Source organism: Tamandua tetradactyla, chromosome 6, assembly GCF_023851605.1.
Source record: "Tamandua tetradactyla isolate mTamTet1 chromosome 6, mTamTet1.pri, whole genome shotgun sequence".
Taxonomy (NCBI): Eukaryota; Metazoa; Chordata; class Mammalia; order Pilosa; family Myrmecophagidae; genus Tamandua; species Tamandua tetradactyla.
Genome location: NC_135332.1, coordinates 40,666,688 through 40,689,233, shown reverse-complemented (window position 1 = coordinate 40,689,233; position 22,546 = coordinate 40,666,688). Strand labels below are relative to the sequence as shown.

The 22,546-nt window shown below is 37.1% G+C and overlaps 1 protein-coding gene and 2 pseudogenes across 4 annotated transcripts in view; 2 read left to right on the top strand and 1 right to left on the bottom strand.

The window, feature by feature from the left end:
* Positions 1-8,901, bottom strand: part of DHX40 (DEAH-box helicase 40) — a 93,175-nt gene extending 84,274 nt beyond the window's left edge. For 2 of the 3 annotated variants that reach the window (XM_077164963.1, XM_077164962.1), the window contains exons 1-7: positions 8,707-8,901; positions 7,710-7,877; positions 6,362-6,507; positions 5,257-5,376; positions 4,837-5,064; positions 4,542-4,608; positions 3,435-3,566 (exon numbers count right to left, since the gene is read on the bottom strand). In XM_077164963.1, coding sequence (XP_077021078.1) covers positions 3,435-3,566; positions 4,542-4,608; positions 4,837-5,064; positions 5,257-5,376; positions 6,362-6,507; positions 7,710-7,877; positions 8,707-8,818 — 973 coding nt within the window. In that variant the 5' untranslated portion in view covers positions 8,819-8,901. Of the gene's footprint in view, positions 1-3,434; positions 3,567-4,541; positions 4,609-4,836; positions 5,065-5,256; positions 5,377-6,361; positions 6,508-7,709; positions 7,878-8,156; positions 8,311-8,706 lie in introns of those variants that run through there. The other variant, XM_077164964.1, reaches the window with a different exon arrangement.
* LOC143687727 (HAUS augmin-like complex subunit 2) lies at positions 8,349-11,782 on the top strand (annotated as a pseudogene). Its single transcript, XR_013177666.1, has 3 exons — positions 8,349-8,408; positions 8,690-8,838; positions 9,420-11,782. The product of XR_013177666.1 is annotated as an HAUS augmin-like complex subunit 2 (transcript).
* Positions 11,783-17,429: 5,647 nt separating this feature from the next.
* Positions 17,430-18,748, top strand: LOC143685972 (alpha-enolase pseudogene; annotated as a pseudogene).
* The last annotated feature ends 3,798 nt before the right edge of the window (positions 18,749-22,546 follow it).

Below are 22,546 nucleotides of genomic sequence, written 5' to 3'. Positions count from 1 at the left end.
AAACAAATAGAGGGAATTCATGAGAGGGAAAAGGTTTAAGAAAAAAAGAATAAGATTCTAGACGAAGATTGATGTCACACGTTAACAGACTGTTCTGCAAAAAGTAAAAAATCTAGAACTCAAGTTTAATAAATATTTAATTGGAATTTTTTCAACATATAGTACTTGTCCACAAGCAGTTCACAGTCTTAAGGAGGGGATAAGACAACCATAACACAAGGTAGAAGGTGTAATTGCCAAAAACAGCAAGCAGAGTACAGTGAGATTCAAACAAGTAAGGAGTCAAGGCCAGCTGTGAGGAGAAAAATGGAAAAGGTCTTTGTGGAATTGGTTGCACTAGAGAGATGTATCAGCAGGATTTCAGCCAGTGAGTGAGGAGAATAAAAAGGGAAGGAGCAGATCATGTTAAAGAAATAACAAATGCAGCATTACAAAAAAAAAGATGAAAGGGAAAAGGAATAAATACAAAAAAAATCTTATCTGGGGGATAAGGGAGAGGGAAGAGTCCTATATTTCGAACTTAAGAGAATTACTTCACAAAGAGTGAGAGATAGGGATGGTTCAGCCTAGGTAGTAGGATCATGTAAGTTATAGAGGGATTCTATAGCACCTCCTGCCATTTTACGGATAAGAATTCTAGACATCAAGAGTGATGCCCCAATGAATCCCCCAGTGATTTGATCAGTGAGTGGAAAAGTATTTGCAAAGTCCCCTTTGGGGAATGGTGAGAACGGGAGAAAATTCAACCTTCCAAAGTTGAATTCTTGATATTCTCAAAAGCAGTGTGGACAACCATAGTCTGAGCCCCTAGTCTTGGGGTTTGTTCATATGAAACTTAAACCCACAAAGGATAGTCAAGCCTACTTAAAATTAGGCCTAAGAGTCACCCCCAAGAAAACCTCTTTTGTTGCTCAGATGTGGCCTCTCTCTCCAGCCAACACAACAAGCAAACTCACCACACTCCCCCTGTCTACGTGGGACATGACTCCCAGGGGTCTGGACCTTCCTGGCAACATGGGACAGAAATCCTAGAATGAGCTGAGACTCAGCATTAAGGGACTGAGAAAAACTCTAGAATGAGCTGAGACCTAGCATCAAGGGATTGAGAAAACCTTTTGGGCCAAAAGGGGGAAGAATGAAATGAGACAAAGTGGCAATGGCTGAGAGATTCCAAACAGAGTCAAGAGGTTATCCTGGAGGTTATTCTTACGCATTAAGTAGACATCACCTTGTTATCCAAGATGTAATGGAGAGGCTGGAGGGAACTGCCTGAAAATGTAGAGCTGTGTTCCAGTAGCCATATTTCTTGATGATGATTATATAATGACATAGCTTTCATAATGTGACTGTGTGATTGTGAAAATCTTGTGTCTGATGCTCCTTTTACCTACTTTGTCAACAGACGAGTAGAACATATGGAATAAAAATAAATAATAGGGGGAACAAATGTTAAAATGAAAAAAAAAGAATTCTGGACATCAATTAGGGAGCTATTTTAAGATGTCCATTTAAAATCAGCAGTTGCTCTCATGGCTAGTCCAGAAATAGAAGCAAATATAAAAAATCCACCTCATAATTTTTACTTATTCATTAGACAGAAGTATGGGTCATTTTTTTAACCCCCTTCACTACAGAAAATAAACAAGAAACTCTTCTTCCCTCTCCTCATTCCCAAGTGTAAGTTTTTTGTCCCTAAAGCATAACAGGAAATAACATTATAATAGCATCTCTGCCTACCACCCAAAGCAGCAACAATAAAGAAAATAAATACTGTGGTATTTCAACCAGGCTATAAGGGAAATCCTAAGTTCTAGGTACCCACCACTCTCTCTCTATCTCATCCAACTTCACCTCACCCATTACTCAGTAGTACCTCATCAGCTCCATCTAAATGTCGCTTCACACTATTATAGACTGCTGCAATAAATATTATGTTCATAATGGTTCATCAGTAGATCACCCTTGATAGTGCCCTTGAAATCAGAAGGGAAACTAAAATAAATACATAAACTCTTCGGTAATGGCTCTACCCACAACCTTCCAAACATATTTAACATTACACATATATACCAAGACAAAGAATCAAATACATTGGGAATTAAGACTGAAAGCAATCTGAAGTCATGCTGAAAGGATAATGAATGCCAAGGTGGCATTTTACTGCAACTGACAATTGGGAACTTTTGAAGGCACCTAACAGAGGACCGACACAATCAAAGTTGTGCTTATAAGATGGTGAATTAAATCATGGAAAACAAGTTAGCAGGCCATGATAACAAGTCAGGAAAGTATATTGAGGATCCCAACTCTAGTGACAGCAATAAAATAGAAAAAGATGAATGATTGGGACAAGATGAAAGTAAAAGAAAACGTGTTTGAGTGGCCACATGTTTGGACGGTGATTTGGGGTGGTATAATGCACCAACCACAAAATGAAGTGAGGCAGTCCAGGAGGTCTAGCACACAAGAGTGAGATCTGAATTAGAGAGAGTTCTCAGGAGTCATGCACAGAGAAGTAACAGGTGATTCATAGGTGCCAACCTTCCCAAAACAGAAAATAGTAAAAAAACCCAGCAAGTTAAGGACGAAATCTTAGGAAATAGCTATATTTAGAGAGGAACAAACTAGAGAAGCAGCCTCCAAGAAACAGTGATCAGGAGAAACAGATAATTAAATGTGATTCTACCAGAGGACAGCATTTCAAAAAGGAGACAATGATTAGTATCACAAAATTACAATATATGCCGGAGACATTGGTTCGATTCCCAGAACCTGCTCATGCCAAAAAAAAAGAAAATCAAAATATAAATGAATAGGGGCGGGCCGCGGTGGCTCAGCGGGCAAAGTGCTTGCCTGCTATGCCGGAGGACCTCGGTTCGATTCCCGGCCCCAGCCCATGTAACAAAAAACGGAAAAACAAAATACAATAAAACAAGAAAATGTTTAAAGATGTTTCCCTTTCTTCCTTCCTTCCTTCCTTCCTTCTATCCTTCCTTCCTTCTCTCTGTCTTTCCTTAAAAAAAAAAAAAAAAAAAAAAAAAAAAAAAAATATATATATAAATGAATGGGAAAAAGCCATGAGATATGACTTATGGCATTACTATCAAGAAATTATTATAAGTCCTCATATCAGAGCATTCGATCAGTATTTCTGTTCTGTGGGAGAAAACAATATTAAGGGGGCTCTCCACAACTCTTGAAAAAAAGAATAAATGTGAAAAGACTTCAAGTATAAAATCACTCCTATTAAGGGATGCTGGTTCTACTAATTTGCTTTTTCATGATGTGGTGCTGGTTACAAAGGTGAATTCAGTTTGTGAAAATCACTGACCTAAACCCTTATGTATTTACATGTACTTTTTTGTATATATGTGATTATTCGATTAAAAGATTTTTAAAAATCAGTCAATTTTTCTATTCTAGTAAGGAATTACCTGTTGTCATAGATCCATAACATGGCAATATCAGTAAGCCATCTAGGGTGGTATCTTGAACATCATAATCATAATCAACAGACTCTGCCATCTGAAAAAGTAACTCACAACTTTTTTCGATTTCAAATTGGCCTGAAATGGGGGGAAAAGAACTTCAGCAATTTAACAGCAAAATTAATTTAAAAATGAGAAAAAAAATGTAGATTAAAATTGGTTTTGCATAATAGCTATTTGAACTCTCTCATTTGATCTATAGGAGATCAACACCAACAAGTTTTACCATACATATGTACCAAATATCAATAATAAAATTCTAGTAGCAGAAACACCAGATGCCAAAGAATTTAAATCTCTAAAGGAATAAAAATGTTTATAATTTTAACCTTTTCATCTTGTTAATACAGTAGTTAAGAAAGACTCGCTAAAGTTAACTGTTAACATAGGGGAAGCTAGTACAGGAGAAAATGCATTTAAGCATATTTAAGTAACCTGAAAAAGGCAGAGATTATTACAATGTCTCACTTCTGATATCAGTACAAGGCAGAGTAGGAGGTGAGACAATGAAATGACACATTCCTATTAGTAGGATTCTGCTACTGAAGAGTCACACTAGGCTGAGATTAACTGTTCTATTTTTGACCCTCAAATAAATGACACAGGCTTGTCTGTGATCCACGGATTCCACACTTTATGTACTGCTCTCATAGAGCAGAGCACCATCCCAACATTCAAGGAAGATAGAAGCTGATAGGATGTCTTCTGTAAACAACAGAATTAATAACTCGAACTTAGGCCTATTTTACTCTGGTAACAGCTCTAAATATATAATAAGACAGACTGATTAAAAAAAATCATTTACCATTCAACATCCTTCAATTAAAAGATCAGTATATTTTACACATATTTACTTATAAGCCTGACATTTTTTTATGGCAGTGTAGAATTATCTCATATATCTTATATCTAAAACTGTTCAGATAATCATTAAAAGCTAGTGCAACAGTTGATTAGAGCCCAGATTTCCCAAGGCAAAGGAAGCATTCCACCCTATGGCCATATATTTCTTACAAACAGTAAACACTTTTAAAACCGAGACTGAATACTCACCAGTCAGAAAAACCAGGATGTCTCCAGCCATTTCATTCAAATGGATATCCATAGCTACTTTCACAATCTAAAGCAAGAAATACAAATTTAATATGTCAGTAGAAATACAGTTGTCATCCCTCCCACCTGCCCCACATCCACTTGTTCAACAGAAAAATTAAATTTCAGTTTTAAAAGTCCTAGGATCCATGAAGGCTGTCATTAAAACAGCAGAGGAAACAACCGAATTAACAAACTACCCAAATAACTAGAATCATAGATATAAAAAATATATAAATGGGATGCCAAGTAATACCGCTTGAATATATGCAGTATTTTCTCTGTCTCGTGGGCCAATCAAATTGCAGAATTTCTCTCTGACTGGATAAAGCCTTCCTGGTATATCAAATATGGGACAATTTCCAAAGAATGCCGAAAGCTTTGCTAACTCCATAGTTGCTGACATCACCACCACCTTCAAATGCTCTTTCCTGTTAGGAGACTTCTCTTGAAATAGTTTCTTCAATAAACCAAATAAGATGTCCTGAAAGAAAAGTAAACATCTAAGAAGTCATAATTATACCTAACAGCCAACTTATTTTAAGTTAAGTACGCTGTTATCCTAAATCAAGAATTCTTATTTCAGTAGATTAAAATTCTCGATACAGTAAAAAGCTGCCCTCCAAAAGTGAACTGCCTATTTGCTAATAAAAAATATATATATTAAAATACTCACTGTAGTTAGAGTTCTCTCATGGGCTTCATCCAAAATAATGACACTAAATTTGGTAAGATTTGGATCTGCCAGAATATGTTTCAGTAAACATCCATCAGTCATATATTTGATTGCTGTTTCCTAATGTTCAAACAGCAGAGTATGTCAATTTATAGTATCACAGAATTTCACCATTACTTCCCCAACTAAATTTTCCCTAAAATACAGACACAAAATATACAATTATCACACTAATCTGACTGAATAAAAGAGTGCATAAAATAGTCCAACAAAGATGGTAAATTATGAAAAATGTGATGCAGAAGGAGATGAGGTAGGTGTTCTGGGGCAAGAAACCAAGAGGCGGCAACAAGGAGATACAATGAAGTCAATGAAAAGTGGTAAGATATGCAAGAGTTGTGGGGAACAACAATGAATAGGGATTCGACCTCCTGTCTCAGTCACTATTTTAGAGAATTCAGGGGAAAAGAGAAGCAGAGTTAAAGGTAGAGGAAACTGATACAAAACAATCCATAAAACAAGGGAAGAAAAGAGAAGAGAAAATGGGTAACTAGGAAGGCAAAAATACTATTTTGGGGAAAGTCGTTCTGCGCCACATTTGATGGCCATTCCTACTAGGAATCACTTCAAAATTAGGGATTGTTTTGTATCTAGTACAGGATAAAGAATCTTGATGGGATGCAAACTGTATCTATTAACTATTAAAAAGAAAATGACTTTAAACTCATTAGTGTCATGAACATAAAAGATGCTCAATCTCAGTATCTGCTTACTGACTTTGTTAATTAAGTTGTCAGTTTTCCATTGACTTTATATACAAACATAACCTATATGCCAAGGGTTCTTACAGGTAAAAAACATAAGACAAGAGAATCCTAAGACAAATAAACTAACTGTCACTTATAGACTAATGAGGGGGAGGGAAATATGGATTAAATATTAGACTCTTAAGAGCTAAAGCACTAAGCAATAATTATTAAATCTAATCTGAGGCTTTTTTTCCTTAAAGCATATATGGAATTTTTACATTAAAATCTTTCATAACTTTCTCCACCTTTTCTGTAAGCTTACAGTACTTAAACTAATACCAATAAAATTCTTCTACCTTAGAGCTGCAGTCATCAAAACGAACTTGGTATCCTACTTTGGATCCCAAAGTGCATTTCATTTCCTCTGCAACCCTCTGAGCAACTGATATGGCAGCTACTTTTCGTGGTTGAGTCACACCAATCATACCGTGTTGTGAAAACCCTATCAAAACCAGAAGCAAAAAACACAAAAATGTTAGCAATTGTTTTTTACTACTAGAGCTAAATTGTTTCTGGTCAACCAAAACAAACTATTCAAACGTTTCTAAAAGAAAACCCTGAAAATTCATACTGTGTTATATTTGCACCCTAGGAATATAAGTATTAATTAAAATAAATTACATATTAATAACCATTCAAAATATGTATATTTTAGTCAGGTTTGGTTTTGGTTTTTTGTTTGTTTCACTTGTCTTGCAATTCCAGTCTAAAGGCTTATACTAAGGTATAAGCCACAAGCTTCTAATCCCTAAGAATCCTTTAAAAATTCCACATACTTCATAAATTTACCTCAATTACAGAAGTAAAATTGGATTTAAATATATTATCGTTCATAATTTTATAGGCATTTTTTCCTACTTAATATCTCTGAAATGGAGCAGGAACTTACAAGTGATGGCATTTTTTCTTTCTTAATGGCGTACAAAATAGCGATGCATCTTGATACATGACAAATTTGATTTGATGCATTAAAATTAGAAATGTTTATTTTATTTCTTTATCTGAATCATATCCAACATAATTTTGCTTTTCACCAACCTTATGATAGAAAGTTTTGCCACAATGAAGAGAAAGGCACTTAAAGTCTAATTTGTTACTGACTTGGGAAATAGCAGAGTCAGGAAATAGATATATATCTCATAATACTCTGGAGAAGGAACCAAGAAATACTAATGTCAGAAACAGTCATCAACATAGCCCTTTCTCCCTGCCCCCAATATCATTTCAATATGCAATGGCAAGACAATCTCATTCTAAAGCAAAGAATTAATATCTACCTATAATTCTCCTATTTGGGATAATTGTGATAGTTAAAAATGGAAAAATTCTCCATCTCAATTAATCCCTGTACTTGAAATAAGATCATCAAGAATCAAGAGGGAAATAGATGTGTGCCAGGAGAAGAACTGGGACAGAAAGAACAGTAAAAAGTAAAGTATGACAGTGGCAGTGGCTGCTAAGGTAATTTTTAAAAATCATATTTATTTTTCACACACTACTTTCAGGTGAATACAATTAAGTGGAGATGTTTTTGTATCTTTTTTGTAAAACAAAGAGTGGGGATTAGTGGGGGTACAGCAGTCTCCTTAGCTTTAAAAGAGGAATTTTTTTAGTACTACCAGTATTATCCCAGAATAAAATTACCTGCTTCATAAAGATATTTTGGGAGCTGAGTTGTTTTACCACTTCCTGTATTTCCAGTAACAATAAGGAAAGAATTCTCCCTCACAGCTTGAATAAGCTTTTTTCTTTGTTTCTGAATAGGAAAAGTTGGAGTAGTTCCTCCTTCCTGTGATGTGCATCCTTTCTCTTCTGTAATTAACAAGAAACAATTGTGCAATTAAAAGACCTGTAAAGATAGTTGACAATCTCCCAGAACTGAAAAGAGAAAGACTATAGAATTTTAGGGCTAGAAGGGATCAATCCATGATCTCTTATTTAAATAACCTATGTCTAATTCCCAAGTAAGGGTTTATAAGCCCAGAATAACTTTTTGGTGAAATCAACAACTTGAGCATTTGCTAACATACATCTCAATGTACTAGACAATACAAGGCTAGCATAATGCAACTTACATCCACACATACTTACAAAGAAGTATAAAACCCACACAATTTAACAATAGGGGGGTGGGGGGGACTGGTAACAGAACCAGCAGAAAACTTTCAGCTGAATTGGAAGCCACTTGTGTGTTTGTCTCTGATTCATGGTTCAAGTTAGGTCCCTGTTCAGAGTGACTGATATCCCAGAAGGCCAAGTGGTGGGTAACCATGGAAACTGGCTCCTGGAAACTGGCTCCTTTCATACCATACCCAAAGGCAAGCTGACGGCCCGACGAGGGAGGTGGGTATTGGTGGGTAGAGAACAAAGGCTTCATGAGCCTGTTTAAGGACAGAATATGTCTCGGTGTGGGATTGACTTTTTTTGGCCCCCTACAGGGTTTTCATCCAACTTGAATGTGGGACCGCCCCCCTCTAAGTCAAAGTATTCATTAGACGCAAAGTTAACCTCAGGCTTGGGGGGCAAGGAGAATGCTGCAACCACCTCCCTGCTCTTTCTGCCTGACAAAGGCAGACTTTTAACCCCCCAAACCCCCATGCCCTAACTCCCACTGGCCTTCCTAGAGTCCCGCGGACCGCACCTCTATCAACGACGGAAACAGCCGAGGGCCGCTCCTCCTGCGGGTCTCGTGACCGCTCACCCTCGTCCTGCCGCCTTGGCGCCCTGCCCGCGACAGCAGGAAACCGGGACATAGACCTGGACCGGAGCGGAGGTAAGCACGTCCACCGGTCGGGGAGATGGGAGGGGAAAGGCGAAGACGCGCCCTGATGACGTTGAAGTGTTTACTTCCGCGCGTGCGACTCGAAGAGAAGGGAGGGGGAGGCCCTCGGTGACGTGACACGCAGTGGCCGAAAACTCCCCACCCTCAACCCCGGTCTGCGGCCGAGGCTCCACCCCGAGGGTTTCCCGCCAACTGCTTGTGCGCGAGCAACTTTGGGTCGTGACACCATACCTTAGGGTTTGAACACCTTCACCCGTTTCTCCTCTCGTGCGCAGAAGGGCGCAGTGACACCCCTTTTCTCAGCCACAGATGTCACTGCAGCCTATTCTACCCTCCCACAACTGGCTGATAGGATCCTTTGCCAGGAGCTGCAACCATCCTAGGAGTGTCCCACACCTCATTCTCATTTTGCGTTCCTCACATAACCTGTCCAAGCCGTACAATTATTGACTGCGGAACCTCTACTTCTGTGATGTGTAAAACGCAGGTCCCCACGTTGTTCGTTTCCTTCATAGCACCCTACACTTTAGTTTATTCACATGTTTGTTTTATTCCCCTCCCACCTAAACTAGACGATGAAGCCCCACCAGGGAGGAACTTTGGAACAGTAGTGTACACCCAGCGCCCAGCACAGTGATTCTGAATGGGCCCTCACTGGATATTGGTTGAATTTGCTGGATGGATGAATGAATGATTGATCTTCAGAGGAAGTAAGCCCAGTTTTAATGAGATGTAGATTCCTTGGGAACTACAACAGCTGAAAAGTTAAACGAAAAATACAACAATCACAGGTAGTGTGACTTTTTGAGAAAAGGTACTTTGGAGGTCAGGTCATTACGTTCTAGAACCTGCCAATTTTGTAAATACTGTTAGCTTTGACAAAACCAGTGCAACCTGAAGAAGGTTGTTTCTTGGTCTTTTTCAACCATTCCTGTTATTAGAAAAAGCCAACACTTAGGACCGAAGATGACTCAAAGCTGTCAATTCATCATCAACTAAAGGTCCTTACTTTCCTCTCTGACCAGGCTTCAAAAGAAATGCTGGGGGGACATTGGTCCCCAAGATTTTTCTGTGTGCATTAAAAATGTACTTGCGGCGCATTCACCTTGCGTGTTGCTCGCTCTCGGCGCCACCAAGTGAAATCCGTTGGTGCCATGGCTTCCACGAACCCTTGGGGCCCCGCATCGACGCCAAACGCTGCGGGACTACTGCTGGGCCGTTTCCTAGCTTCGGGTCTGGTTACTCAGGGGATGTTAAATATATCTAAGAAATCAGCTTCTTGCTTGGTGAACTTCTCAAGACTACATCAGATCACAAATATGCAAGCTGAAATCTACCCGATACATGGTATGTTTGCTGGAGTTGGCAGTGACTTTCATTGAGAGATTAGAAACCCATCTTGAAACAATTAGAAATATCCCTCATTTAGATGCAAATCTAAAGAACATGAGCAAGGCTTTAGCAAAAATGGATATTTTGGTGATGGAGACAGAAGAACTGGCAGAGAATATATTCAAGTGGCGAGAACAACAAAAGGAAGTTTCCTTTTGTATTCCCAAAATATTAGCTGAAGAAAATTATCTTCATAAATATATTACGATGCCTCCTTTACCTTTAATTCTAAAGTTCATGCCCAAACTATTAATGGCAAGTAACCATCAGCTGTTTATTTTTGCTTAATTATATGTTGTCATTAAGTCCATTTCTAATTGATTGTGACATGGGTAGTCATAGGCTTTGCTGCTAGCAATACTGAGGAATCTATTTAGAGAACAACCAGGGTTCTAGGTTCATTAAGACCAAACTGAGTTCTTCTTTGTTTTTCATATATTTTCATTCCACTTGACTGTAAAACTAGTGAGGATCAAAAATAGATATGACAGTTTTTTTTTAATTTTTATTAATAAAACCAACCAACATATAATATGAGCATTTTTTATCACTTAGTTGTATATTCATCATCATGATCATTTCTCAGAACATTTGCATCAATTCAGAAAAAGAAATAAAAAGAAAACAGAAAAAAAAATTGTACATGCCATACCCCTTACCCCTCCCTTTCATTGATCACTACCATTTCAACCTACTAAATTTATTTTAATATTTGTTCCCCCTATTATTTATTTATTTTTAATCCATATGTTTTACTCATCTGCATGGCAGTTTTTTGACGCGGGTACATTAACCATTCTTACGCAACAGATTCTCTATTAAAATGTCTTTTAAAAAATGCATGTTTCTGAATTGTAAGAATATTCTTGAATCTGAAATTGTCTTTATTGATTATTCCTGTGGGGTTGTCAGTAAATGTACAGAAAAGAGTTAACATAGCAGGCCTGACTACTAACCTTTTAAAGACCTGCTTTTAAGGTTGGCCCTTGACTGACATCTGGGAATTTAGATTTCTGCAAGGTTTCTACCACCCTAACTCCTAACAGTGGCTCACTGAGTCTAAGCTGTTTGTACAAACAATGTGGTTTATGCTGAACACATGCTTTCCTTCTGGAAATCTGAATTTTGACATGTGATAGGCAGAGTATATCAGCATAACCAGCCGCCTAATAAAACCCAGGGCACTGAGTCTCCAATGAGCATCCTTGGTTTAGACATTTCCTATGTGTTGTCACCATTCAGTTGCTGGGGAGAATTAAGCATGTCTTGTGTGACTCCACTGGTAGAGAATTTCGTAAACTTGTGCTTGATTTCTTCCAGCCTATGCCATGGGTCTTTTCCCCTTGTTAATTTTGCTTTGTATTCTTTCACTATGATAAATCAAAAATATGACTATGACTGTATGCTGAGTTCTGTGAGTCCTAATGAATTAAAACCTAGATATCGTCTTGGGGACCCCAGATATACTAAGCAATTCCTGGGATGTCCACTTGCAGCTTTAAAATTAAAAAAAAAAAAAAAAAGTAGAACAAAGCAAAGAAAAAGGCACATATGATCAGATATTTTATCTAGTCTAAGACTGTTATATGTTTAATAGGGTTTGGTATACTGACATTAACAACTGCCTTAGGACATACTCACTTGTACTAGTATTCTATATACCCTGCCTTATTTTCAGACTTGGGGTTCTGTTTAAAATATGTACATCAGTATTTTTATGCTGTTGCATTCTCTGTTTCATAGGGGTTCACTGATCCTTGTGTTCACTGCACTCCTTAAGACCTAGAACATAGTATGTTGAGTAGTTGTCTATAAGGAAATATTATTATTTTTTAAATTTCTGTAAAACAATCAGGAACCATGTTTTGAAACCTACTTTGTTGATTTTTCAAATAGGATATAGAAGATTGGTCATGATATTTTGAACGTTACCTAGACACTTAAGAAAAGCCTTCACTTGTATTTCATCAGAAATCTATTCAAGCCCAACCTTCATTTCAAAACATTTCACTATGCTTTTCTTCTTGTGATTTTCAATATTAGTTTATATGAGTGTATTATATATGTGTAAAATGTCACAATTACAGATATGCTGTCTGTTTTGTTTTTTTGGCTGTTGTGTTTTTATCAAAATATAAAAATAAATCTGTAATTTCTAACTAAAAAAAAAAAGTACTTGCACCAAATCCTTTTTTAAAAAATGAAATTGATCAACAACTCCTAAAATGTAAGGATTTTGCATGGCACCAAATGAGGTGCCACTTTGTAACAGCTTTATGTCTCAAAACCTTAGTGCTATAGGAATAGATGGTATTAAAGGAAAGCATTGTAGGTTTTTTCCTGTCAGTCAAGGAAATCCCACTACCATCTGGATAGAGTTCCAAAATATTACAAATTAGAACAACTAAAAAGCGAAACAAAACAAAAAACATTTGTAGACAAGGAATAGATGACCATGGTAAGTGCTGTATTTCAATATAGGGCATCTGTATCAGTGTGTTAATAAAGTCAATTTATTTAAAAAATGAGAATTTTCACACCCAAGATAGTTACAGTTTATTGAGCACTTAGTCAAAATATATAATACAAATTATTTCATTTACTCCTCACAGTAAGCATGAGACGTAGATTATTATTATCTCTAATTTTCACATGTTAAGTATTAAGGCTCAGAAACTTGTCCAAGGTGACAAAGAGGTAGCATGGCCAGGATTCAAAGCTGTATTCAAAATCAGCACACTGTAAGGGGAGATAGGATTATCTTGATCTTGGTACCTAAACACTATATTTTCTTCCAATGTTTGTAAATCAACTGTTAAATAACTGACTCTATTCATGCATGAGAACCACCTAGTGAGCGTATCCGGAAAAAAGCCCTACAAGTGAAGAATCAGTAAAATTAAAAACTAAAATGTTGTTTAACCTTGATCACTTTGACACCAAGAACATTTAAAGCATGTTACCATTGATAACCATGTGTTCAGGGCTATTCCAAATTGCCATATCAACAATTATTTCCTGCCCAATGAATTTACTAATTACAGTGGCAAACAAAACACAGAGACAGAGTAAAAACAGAAAACCCATAGGTTGAATATGGGAAGAAAGGTCAGTGTTCCCAACAACAACAAATCTATTTCCCATTATCTTTGGATCACAAGAAAAACCTGAAAGAATTGATATTTAAAGAAGTGTGAGATGTACGAATTATACCGAGCTGCTATTGTTTCCTAAGTCTTTCAAAATTGTTCTTGAGTCGAGGTAATCTGTTTCTGAGCATCAAAAAGAGATGCTCAGTATCTCAGTATCTGAGTATGCTCAGATGCTCAGTATTATATGCTCCATATGCTCAGTATGGAGTCTCAGTATTAAAAATTTACAAAAATTATAAAGAACTTTACAATGCAAACACAAAAACACAAACAACCCAATTTTTAAAAGGGGCAAGTATTTGAATAGACGTTTCTACAAAGAACATATACACATGGCCAATTAGTATATCAAATTAGCTCAACATCATTAGACATTAGAGAAATGCAAAGTAAAACTACAGTGAGTTAACATTTCACATCCAATATAAAGGCTATTATTTACAAAACTGAAAATAACAAGTGTTGTAAGGATGTAGAGAAATAGGAACCCTTGTACATTGTTGGTATCAATATGAAATGGTGCAATCACTGTGGAAACAGTTTGGCCGTTGTGAGAAAGTTGAAGAGAATTACCATATAGTCTGGCAATGTTCACTTCAGCATTATTCTTTGGCAAGAGCCAAAGGTGGAAACAACTTAAGTGTCCATCAAGAGATGAATGGATAAACAAAATGGAATATATCAGTGGTAAAAAACGAAGAGCTGGTACATGCTACAAGAGGGATGAATTTGAAGACATCATGTTGAGTAAACTAAGCCAGACACAAAAGGACAAATACTGTATGATTTATCTTATATGAAATAGTGAGAATAAGCAAATTCATAGAGACAGCAGAATAGTTGTTACAAGGTGCAGTGGAGAGGAGGGAATGGAAGTTACTGCTAAATGAGTATGAGTTTCAGTTTGGGATGACAAAAATAGTCTAGAAATAGACAATGGTGAAAGCTGCACAGAGCTGGTAATGTGACAATGTACAAAGTCAAAGAACTGTCTGCTTAAAATGGTTAAAATTATTTTTATGTTATGTATGCTTTACTATAACTAAAAATAAGTTTAAAAAAATAAGTAACTTGAAAGTAATGAGGATTACAAACATTGTTCAGATAGATGTGTGGTGGGAAAGGTTTCACACTGAGACTGAAAAGAGATGAATAAAATTAAAGGTGATGAGCTAGATATCAGAGTACAGAATGAGAGATATAAAATAGGTGGAACACAATGAGGGAAACCAGTGTAGAGGTAAGTCACAGGTTCAAAGGAGCAGGAATTGAAGATAAACTCAGCCGTAACTTTCAAAACTGAACTTGGAGGAATTAAAACATGAAAACTACCCAAATCTAAACAAGAGGTAACCAAAACTTTGACTCTGGCCATAGGTTAGAGAGAAAGGGAAAGATAATAATATTCAGTAAGTGGCAAAATTTAGCAAGTAACTAACACAATAAAAGGATACCAATAAGATAATTCAATAAGAAAAAATAATTTTACAAATAAATGTGTGAAAGAACTACAGATGGGAGAAATAGGACCTGAATAACAAAAACATCTGAATGCTTAACATTTTTAATAAAATCTGGAACCATTAAAAAAAAATTTACAAAAATTAAATAGAATTTATGTCATCTCCTGGAGAAGAAGAAAAGTGTAGGACCACTGTTACAATGGTTAAAAGGAATAGATGGAGCAAAAAGGAAAATTCTCAAAGATATTAATGCTGTAATGACCAGAAAGTAAAAGAGCACTAGACAATTAGTGACATGCAGAAATCAAATAGTAACAGGAATCTACAAAGTGAGAAATGGTGTCAAATACATGGATTTTACTTTTTAACTCATGGATTTGTCCAAAACAAGAGTTGTTTTGGTCAAGAGATGCAGATAGAAGCCAGATTGCAAGTGGGCGAGAATAGAATTAGAGAGCAAATTAGAAAGCATTTGGAGATGTCCTGGTTAAAATCAACTAAAGTAAGTGAAAGGAAGAGAAAAAGAATAGCCAGAAAAAAGATGCCTCAGGTATAATGTGTATATGAGGTCTAAAAGAAGACTTGTCAATGGAATTATTGGGGTACAATTAAAACATATGTTTAGGAAGTGGAAACACAGAAGTATTGATGAGAGAGAAATATCAAGTTTTGGAGGACAGAGAGCAAACTTTTATATCAAGGTAGGTATCATAATAATGCATTTGTGGTAGGTTTGTATCCCAAAGTATGAATCTAGTTATTTCTCTGTATTTTCCTCCCTTTTTTCTATCTCACCTCTCCAGCCCTCACCAAAGCACAAAGATCCAAGGAAACTGCTGACCTAAATACCATACCCAGAGCCTCCTGTACATGCTTGAAGAGCTGATTACATCCTCCCTCAGACAGATAACACTGGCCTTAGGGAGAGGATAGAGAGAAGGGAGAATAAAATACAAAAGAAAGGATTGACAGAAGAGATAAAGACTCCTCAAAGTAGGCAGAAGAAGGAGGATATTTTGTTAGAAAATCCAAGGAAGGGATTCAGAGAAATCAACCGTCTTCAAATGTGAACCACCACCACCACCACTACTACTAAAAAATAAAGCAAAGTTGGGCAGGACACAGTAGCTCAGCAGGCAAAGTTCTCACCTGCCATGCCAGAGACCTGGGTTCGATTCCTGATGCCTATCCATGCAAGAAATAAATAAATAAAATAAAGCAAAATTAAAAACCTATGACCAGTTTGTCATTTAACAGTCCTAGATACATGTAGGCCTCAAAAGAGATGGAGGGGAACATGGACATTCTAGAGAAAATGGAAGCATGAAGGAGAACTTTATTCCCTTAACCAGGTGGAACTAGACAGAAATAGTTGGGAATCGTCCTATGGGTGAGACAGTGGTGGATTGCATAGCACAGAGTTTAGAGAAATACTCACTTTCCAGAACAAAAGCAAAAGACATCATTGCACTTAACTCTTTCTTGTCATATGTTTCAGGGGTCCAGATATTAAGATTTAAGTAAGTATCACACAGTCAGTCACCAAGCAGTCATTTAATCATTCATTAATGATATTATCTAATTGCTAAGTTAATAGAGATAGAGAAACTTCTAGTCATTGTCAGTGAAAATTGGTGCCTTACAGTGTACTTGCACATTTTTTGCATATAATCTGGAGTAAATTTGTGGAATTCCCATTAAGCTATCAATAAAATAGGACCTCTTTCAAGTGAAAGCTCAATGATTACCCTAACTTCCTATCTATTCATGTAGTCATTCATTAAATATTAGAATGTGTACTCCTTATATGCACTATTTTTAATAGCCATACAGAGGCATAAAACTATATGTAAGATGTGATTATTACATTCAATGAGATTACATGTAGTCAAGGAAATAGAGGAGGAGAGTGTTCATACTGTATAGGGGAAGGTTTCTTGGAGTTAGTGGCATTTGAACTGAGCTTTGAGAGCTGGAAAGACATTCTGGATACAGGGAAACTCACCAAAGGCACTAATGGAGTGATCAAGATATTAATTATGTGTTATAGAGAAATCTGCACAATTGATGTTCTATATCTAGTGATGGTTTCTGTAAATCTTTCAGTTCCCTGAAGGTGGCAAGCTGGGTTTATGTGAGAAACTTCAGCATCAACATTATTTGAAAGAAAAATAAAACAGTACTATTTTTCTGAAAATAAACTTTCAATGACATTTAACTCAGAAAAACAGCTAAGTGAGGCAGACGGGTGCACACGGCCCCAGGCATGCAGCTCTGCAGGACTCCACCCCCTAGTCCCTCACCCACCCCCGCCAGATGGGGGTCAAGCCCGCGCCATGCAGCTGCTCAAGGTCCAGATGCAATGGGGTCACCCCGGGCAGCCAGCGAAGGGGTGTGCAGACAAGATTGTCACCAAGGTCGTGCGGCCTCTAAGCAGGAACTACACTGAATGCATGCAAGACTCTGATACACTCTGCTTCTTACCTGGAAGTTTATCTTATCTCAAGATCATTGCTAGAAAGATCGTGGACGCTCGTGAAAATCCCACCATTGAGGTTGATCTCTTCGGCTCAAAAAGTATTTCTGGAAATGTCGTGCCCAGCAGTGCCCAAGTGGTATCTAGGATGCCCAAGAGCTCTGGGACAATGTCAAGACATTTCAACAGCTGTTGAGCACGTAAAACTTTCATCTACCCTGGTTAGCAAGAAACTGAACTTCATCAAACAGGAGAAAACTGACAAACTGATGATAGAGATGGTTGGAAGTGAAAAATCTAAACTTGTTGCGAACGCCATTCTGGGAGTGTTCCTTGCTGTCTGCAAGGCTGGAGCTGTTGAAAAGGGGCTTCCCCTATACCATCACGTTGCGGATGTGGCTGGCAATTCTGAAGGCATCCTGCCAGTTCTCATTTATAATGTGATCAACAGAAGGCTCTCATGTTGTCAATAAGGGGGCCTTGCAAGAGATCCTCCCCATTGACGCGGCAAATTTCAGAAAGCCACATGCATCAGAGATGAGGTTTACCACAACCGTAAGAATGTCATCAAGGAGAAATATGGGAAAGATGCCACCAACGTGGAGGATGAAGGTGGATTTGCTTCTAGTATACAGAAGAATATAGAAGCCTGGGTGCTGCTTAAGAATGCAATTAGGAAAGCTGGCTACACTGGCAAAGTTGTAATTGGCATGATATCACTACCTCTGATGACCCCAGCAGGTACATCACAGCTGACAAGCTGGCAGACCCATGCCAGTCTTTCATAAGGACTACCCAGTGATGTCTGCCGAAACCCCCTTTGATCAGGATGATTGGGAAGCTCAGAAGAATTTCACCACTCATGCAGGAATCCAGGTAGTGGGGAATGATCTCATGGTGACAAACCCAAAGTGAATTGCCAAGGGCATGAGTGAGAAATCGTTCAACTGCCTCCTTCTTAAAGTGAACCAGGTGGGCTCCATGACTAAATCTCTTTAGGTGTGTAAGCTGGCCCAGTCCAATGGCTAGAGAGACATGTGTCTCATCACCCTGGGAAAACTGAAGGTACTTTCATTGCTGACCTGGTGGTCGGGGCTCTATATTGGGTAGATCAAGACCCATGCTCTTTGCTTGTCTGAGCACTTGCTTGGCCAACTACAACAAGCTTCTCAGAATTGAAGAGGAACTGGGTAGCAGGCTAAAGTTTGTCAGCAAGGAGTTCAGATATCCCCTTTCCAAGTAAGCTTTGGACCTGCGAGCCTCTGAACCCTTCACTCAATTGCTAATTAGACCTAGCTCCTGACATGAACATGGACACCTGGAGACTCAGACCAGTACTTGGAGGGGCCTCCTTTCCCAATTCTATGATGTTCTCACTGCTTCATTAGAATTGCAGCAGAAGCCAAGCATAATCACATGGAATCCTGTTGGAAGCCATAGCTTTGTAATCATGTGATTGACCCAAATCATCCTTTTTCATACTTTGCTTTCTACCGAGTGTTAGGACCATGTATAACTTATAGTACAATCCCTGAGGTCTCACTAGAAGGACCCAAGTGATTTTTTTTTTCAAATAGTAAGTACACTTTATTCATGATGGCAATGACTATTTATTTAACTTTTTTATTGTATAATATAACATATATACAAAGAAAAGAAAGAAAAAAGCAATAGTTTTCAAGGCACTCTTCAACAAGTAGAGGACAGATACCAGAGTTTGTCATAGCTACCACACCATCATCTCAGATTTTTCCTTCTAGCCACTCCAGAATATAGGAGGTCCCCAGTAATTTTGTGTGCAAAATAAATATCAGTAGCTGTAAAAAAAAGTAAGTAAAAAAAATAGAAAATTACAAATAAGTAATCATTTAGATACAAATAAGCATTGCTTATTTTAAGGTACATAGATTTTGCACTGAAAGTTTTATCACTTTCATTGATTTCCTAGTTATGTTTTCACAGGAGAAAAAAATTAACAAAGAAAAGGGATTACACTTTTAATATTACCATTAAAATCTGCGATGTCTTGTTCAAAAGTTTTTTGGAGCGATGGTCAGGTTTATTGAGGCATAATTTCCAAATGATAAAACTCACCCTTTTAAGCAAATAGTTATATGCATTTTGTGAATTTTGACAAGTACATATACCACTGCAATCAAGATATAAAACAATTTCACCATTTAAACAATTTATCAGAAGCTCCTTTGTGGTCAACCCCTTCCTTTACCTCCAGGTTCTGGCAACTACTGTGTCCCTATAGTCTTGCATCTTTCAAAATGTCATAGAATAAACTCCTGTCATATGTACTCATCATTGGTCTTTCTTTTTCATTTAGCATAATTACTTTAAGATTTATCCATGTTGTATTGTGTATCAATAGTTTAATTCTTTTTATTATTCAGTAGTATTTCATTGTATGGATGTACCACAATTTGTTTATCTATACATTAGTTGAGGGACATTTGGGTTGTTTCCAGCTTTTGGTGATTATAAATAAAGCCACGATAAACATTCACATACAGGTTTTGAGTGACCAAAAGTTTTCATTTCTCTTTGATAAATATCCAGGAGTGAAATTGCTAGGTTGAATGATGTGTATGTTTGTAAGAAACCTCCTGTGTTTCCAGTGACAGGACTATTTTGCACTTCTGCCAGTCATGTCCAAGAATTTCAGTTACTCCACATATTCATCAACACTTGGTATTAGGTTGGTTGGTTGGATTGTTTTAGCCACTCTAATAGGTGATAGTGGTATCTGATGGTTTTAATTTGCATATCCCTGTGACTAATGATGTTGAATATATTTTCATGTACTTATCTGTAGTTCATATATCTTCTTTGGTGAAAATCTGTTCAAATCTTTTGCCCACTTGTGTGTGTGTTGGAGAGAGTTGCTTATTTTCTTATTAAGGTTTAGGTGTTCTTTACATATTCTGAATACAAATCCTTTATCAGATATGGGCTTTGCATATATTTTGACCTAGTCTGTGGCTTGTCTTTTAATTTTCTTAACTTTCTTTCAAACAGCGGATTTAAATTTTGATGAATTTCCAATTTACTACTTTTTTCTCTTTTATGTATTATGTTTTAGGATAGTATTTGAAAATTCATTGCCTAGCCCAAGGTCACAAAGATTTTCTCAAATGTTTTATTTTACAGGTTTTATAGGTAAGGTTTATAATCCATTTTGAGTTGATTTGTGTTTATAGTGAGAAGTTTTGTTTGTTTGCATATGGATTTCCAATTTTTCCAGCACCATTTTTTTTTCAGCTTCATTCAGTGTTTTAACATGATTACTTTACAATTAGGTATTATTGTGCTGTCCATTTTTGAGTTTTTGTATCTAGTCCTGTTGCACAGTCTGTATCCCTTCCGCTCCAATTACCCATTATCTTACTCTGTTTCTAACTCCTGCTGGACTCTGTTACCAATGACATATTTCAAGTTTATTCTCGAATGTCCGTTCACATCAGTGGAACCATACAGTATTTATCCTTTAGTTTTTGGCTAGACTCACTCAGCATAATATTCTCTAGGTCCATCCATGTTATTACATGCTTCATAAGTTTATCTTGTCTTAAAGCTGCATAATATTCCATCGTATGTATATACCACAGTTTATTTAGCCATTCTTCTGTTGATGGACATTTTGGCTGTTTCCATCTCTTTGCAATTGTAAATAATGCTGCTATAAACATTGGTGTGCAAATGTCCGTTTGTGTCTTTGCCCTTAAGTCCTTTGAGTAGATACCTAGCAATGGTATTGCTGGGTCGTATGGCAATTCTATATTCAGCTTTTTGAGGAACCACCCAACTGCCTTCCACAGTGGTTGCATCATTTGACATTCCCACCAACAGTGGATAAGTGTGCCTCTTTCTCCGCATCCTCTCCAGCACTTGTCATTTTCTGTTTTGTTGATAATGGCCATTCTGGTGGGTGTGAGATGATATCTCATTGTGGTTTTGATTTGCATTTCTCTAATGGCCAGGGACATTGAGCATCTCTTCATGTGCCTCTTGGCCATCCGTATTTCCTCTTCTGGTAGGTGTCTGTTCAAGTCTTTTTCCCATTTTGTAATTGGGTTGGCTGTCTTTTTGTTGTTGAGTTGAACAATCTCTTTATATATTCTGGATAACCATTTTTTAATAAGAGGAAAAAATCGTCAGAGGAAAGGAATTACATTTTAAAGTTTGACAGCTAAAAACCGTGGTAAGTCTTGTTCAAGAGTTTTTTTTAATGGTTCTCTTTATTAGATTTTTCACTTAATTGTGTAAATACTACACCTTATTTTAAAAGAATGACTTCTATCTTAGTTCTTATATCTCTTGTGTTATTCCATTGAGCAGCATCAGGATATTTGAAACATTTTCAAATGACATTAAAATTAGAATTATAGAATTTTAAACTGTAAAGAGTGGCAGCTACCATTTTTTCAAGATAAGGAAAGTGAGGTTTTTATATCTTTAGTGACATGTCCAAAGTCACACAGATGTATAGAAACAGAGCAAAAATCCAGGGTATATTTTTCCAAGTCTCCAGAACAGTGCTTTTTGACTAACTGTACTATGTTAATTCCTTATTGCCTGTGTCACTACCTTTATTTCTACTTATGAAATAAATGTAATTGTATTTGTAATAATAAACTTTTACCTAAGTTTTCATTTTCAGTTATTTTTCCATCTGATACATGAAATTCAATTAACCGAAATTAAAACCAGTTCTTACAAAATACCTCTAAGTGCAACGGTGGCTCAGAGAAATATTAAGAAATCTCACGAACAGTGAATAAAACTGTTTAAAATTGAACAGAGGGAAAAAAGTGCTAGAGACAATGAGGAGAAAGACATGTACTTATTGGGATGTTGGTAGGGAAATTGAGAGGTGCGGTTTGGTGGTTCCACAGGTGGCTAAGGGTGGGGTTGCCATATGATCCTGAAACCCCGTTGCTCAGTATGTACCTGGAGGAGCTGAGTGTGGGGACACAAATGGACATCTGCACACTGGTGTTTATGGCGGCAGTATTTGTGATCCACAATGGATGAGGTGGCCAAAGGGTACAACGACTGAGGAATGGAAGGGGGAACTGTGAGTTGTGTGAAACTTAAGGACTGTTGAAAGAAATGTCAGGAACAAAAAGACAAATATTGTCATGCCTCCATCATATTGACTAACTATAGTATAAAAACTTGGTGAACTGAAGTCAAGAACATGGGTT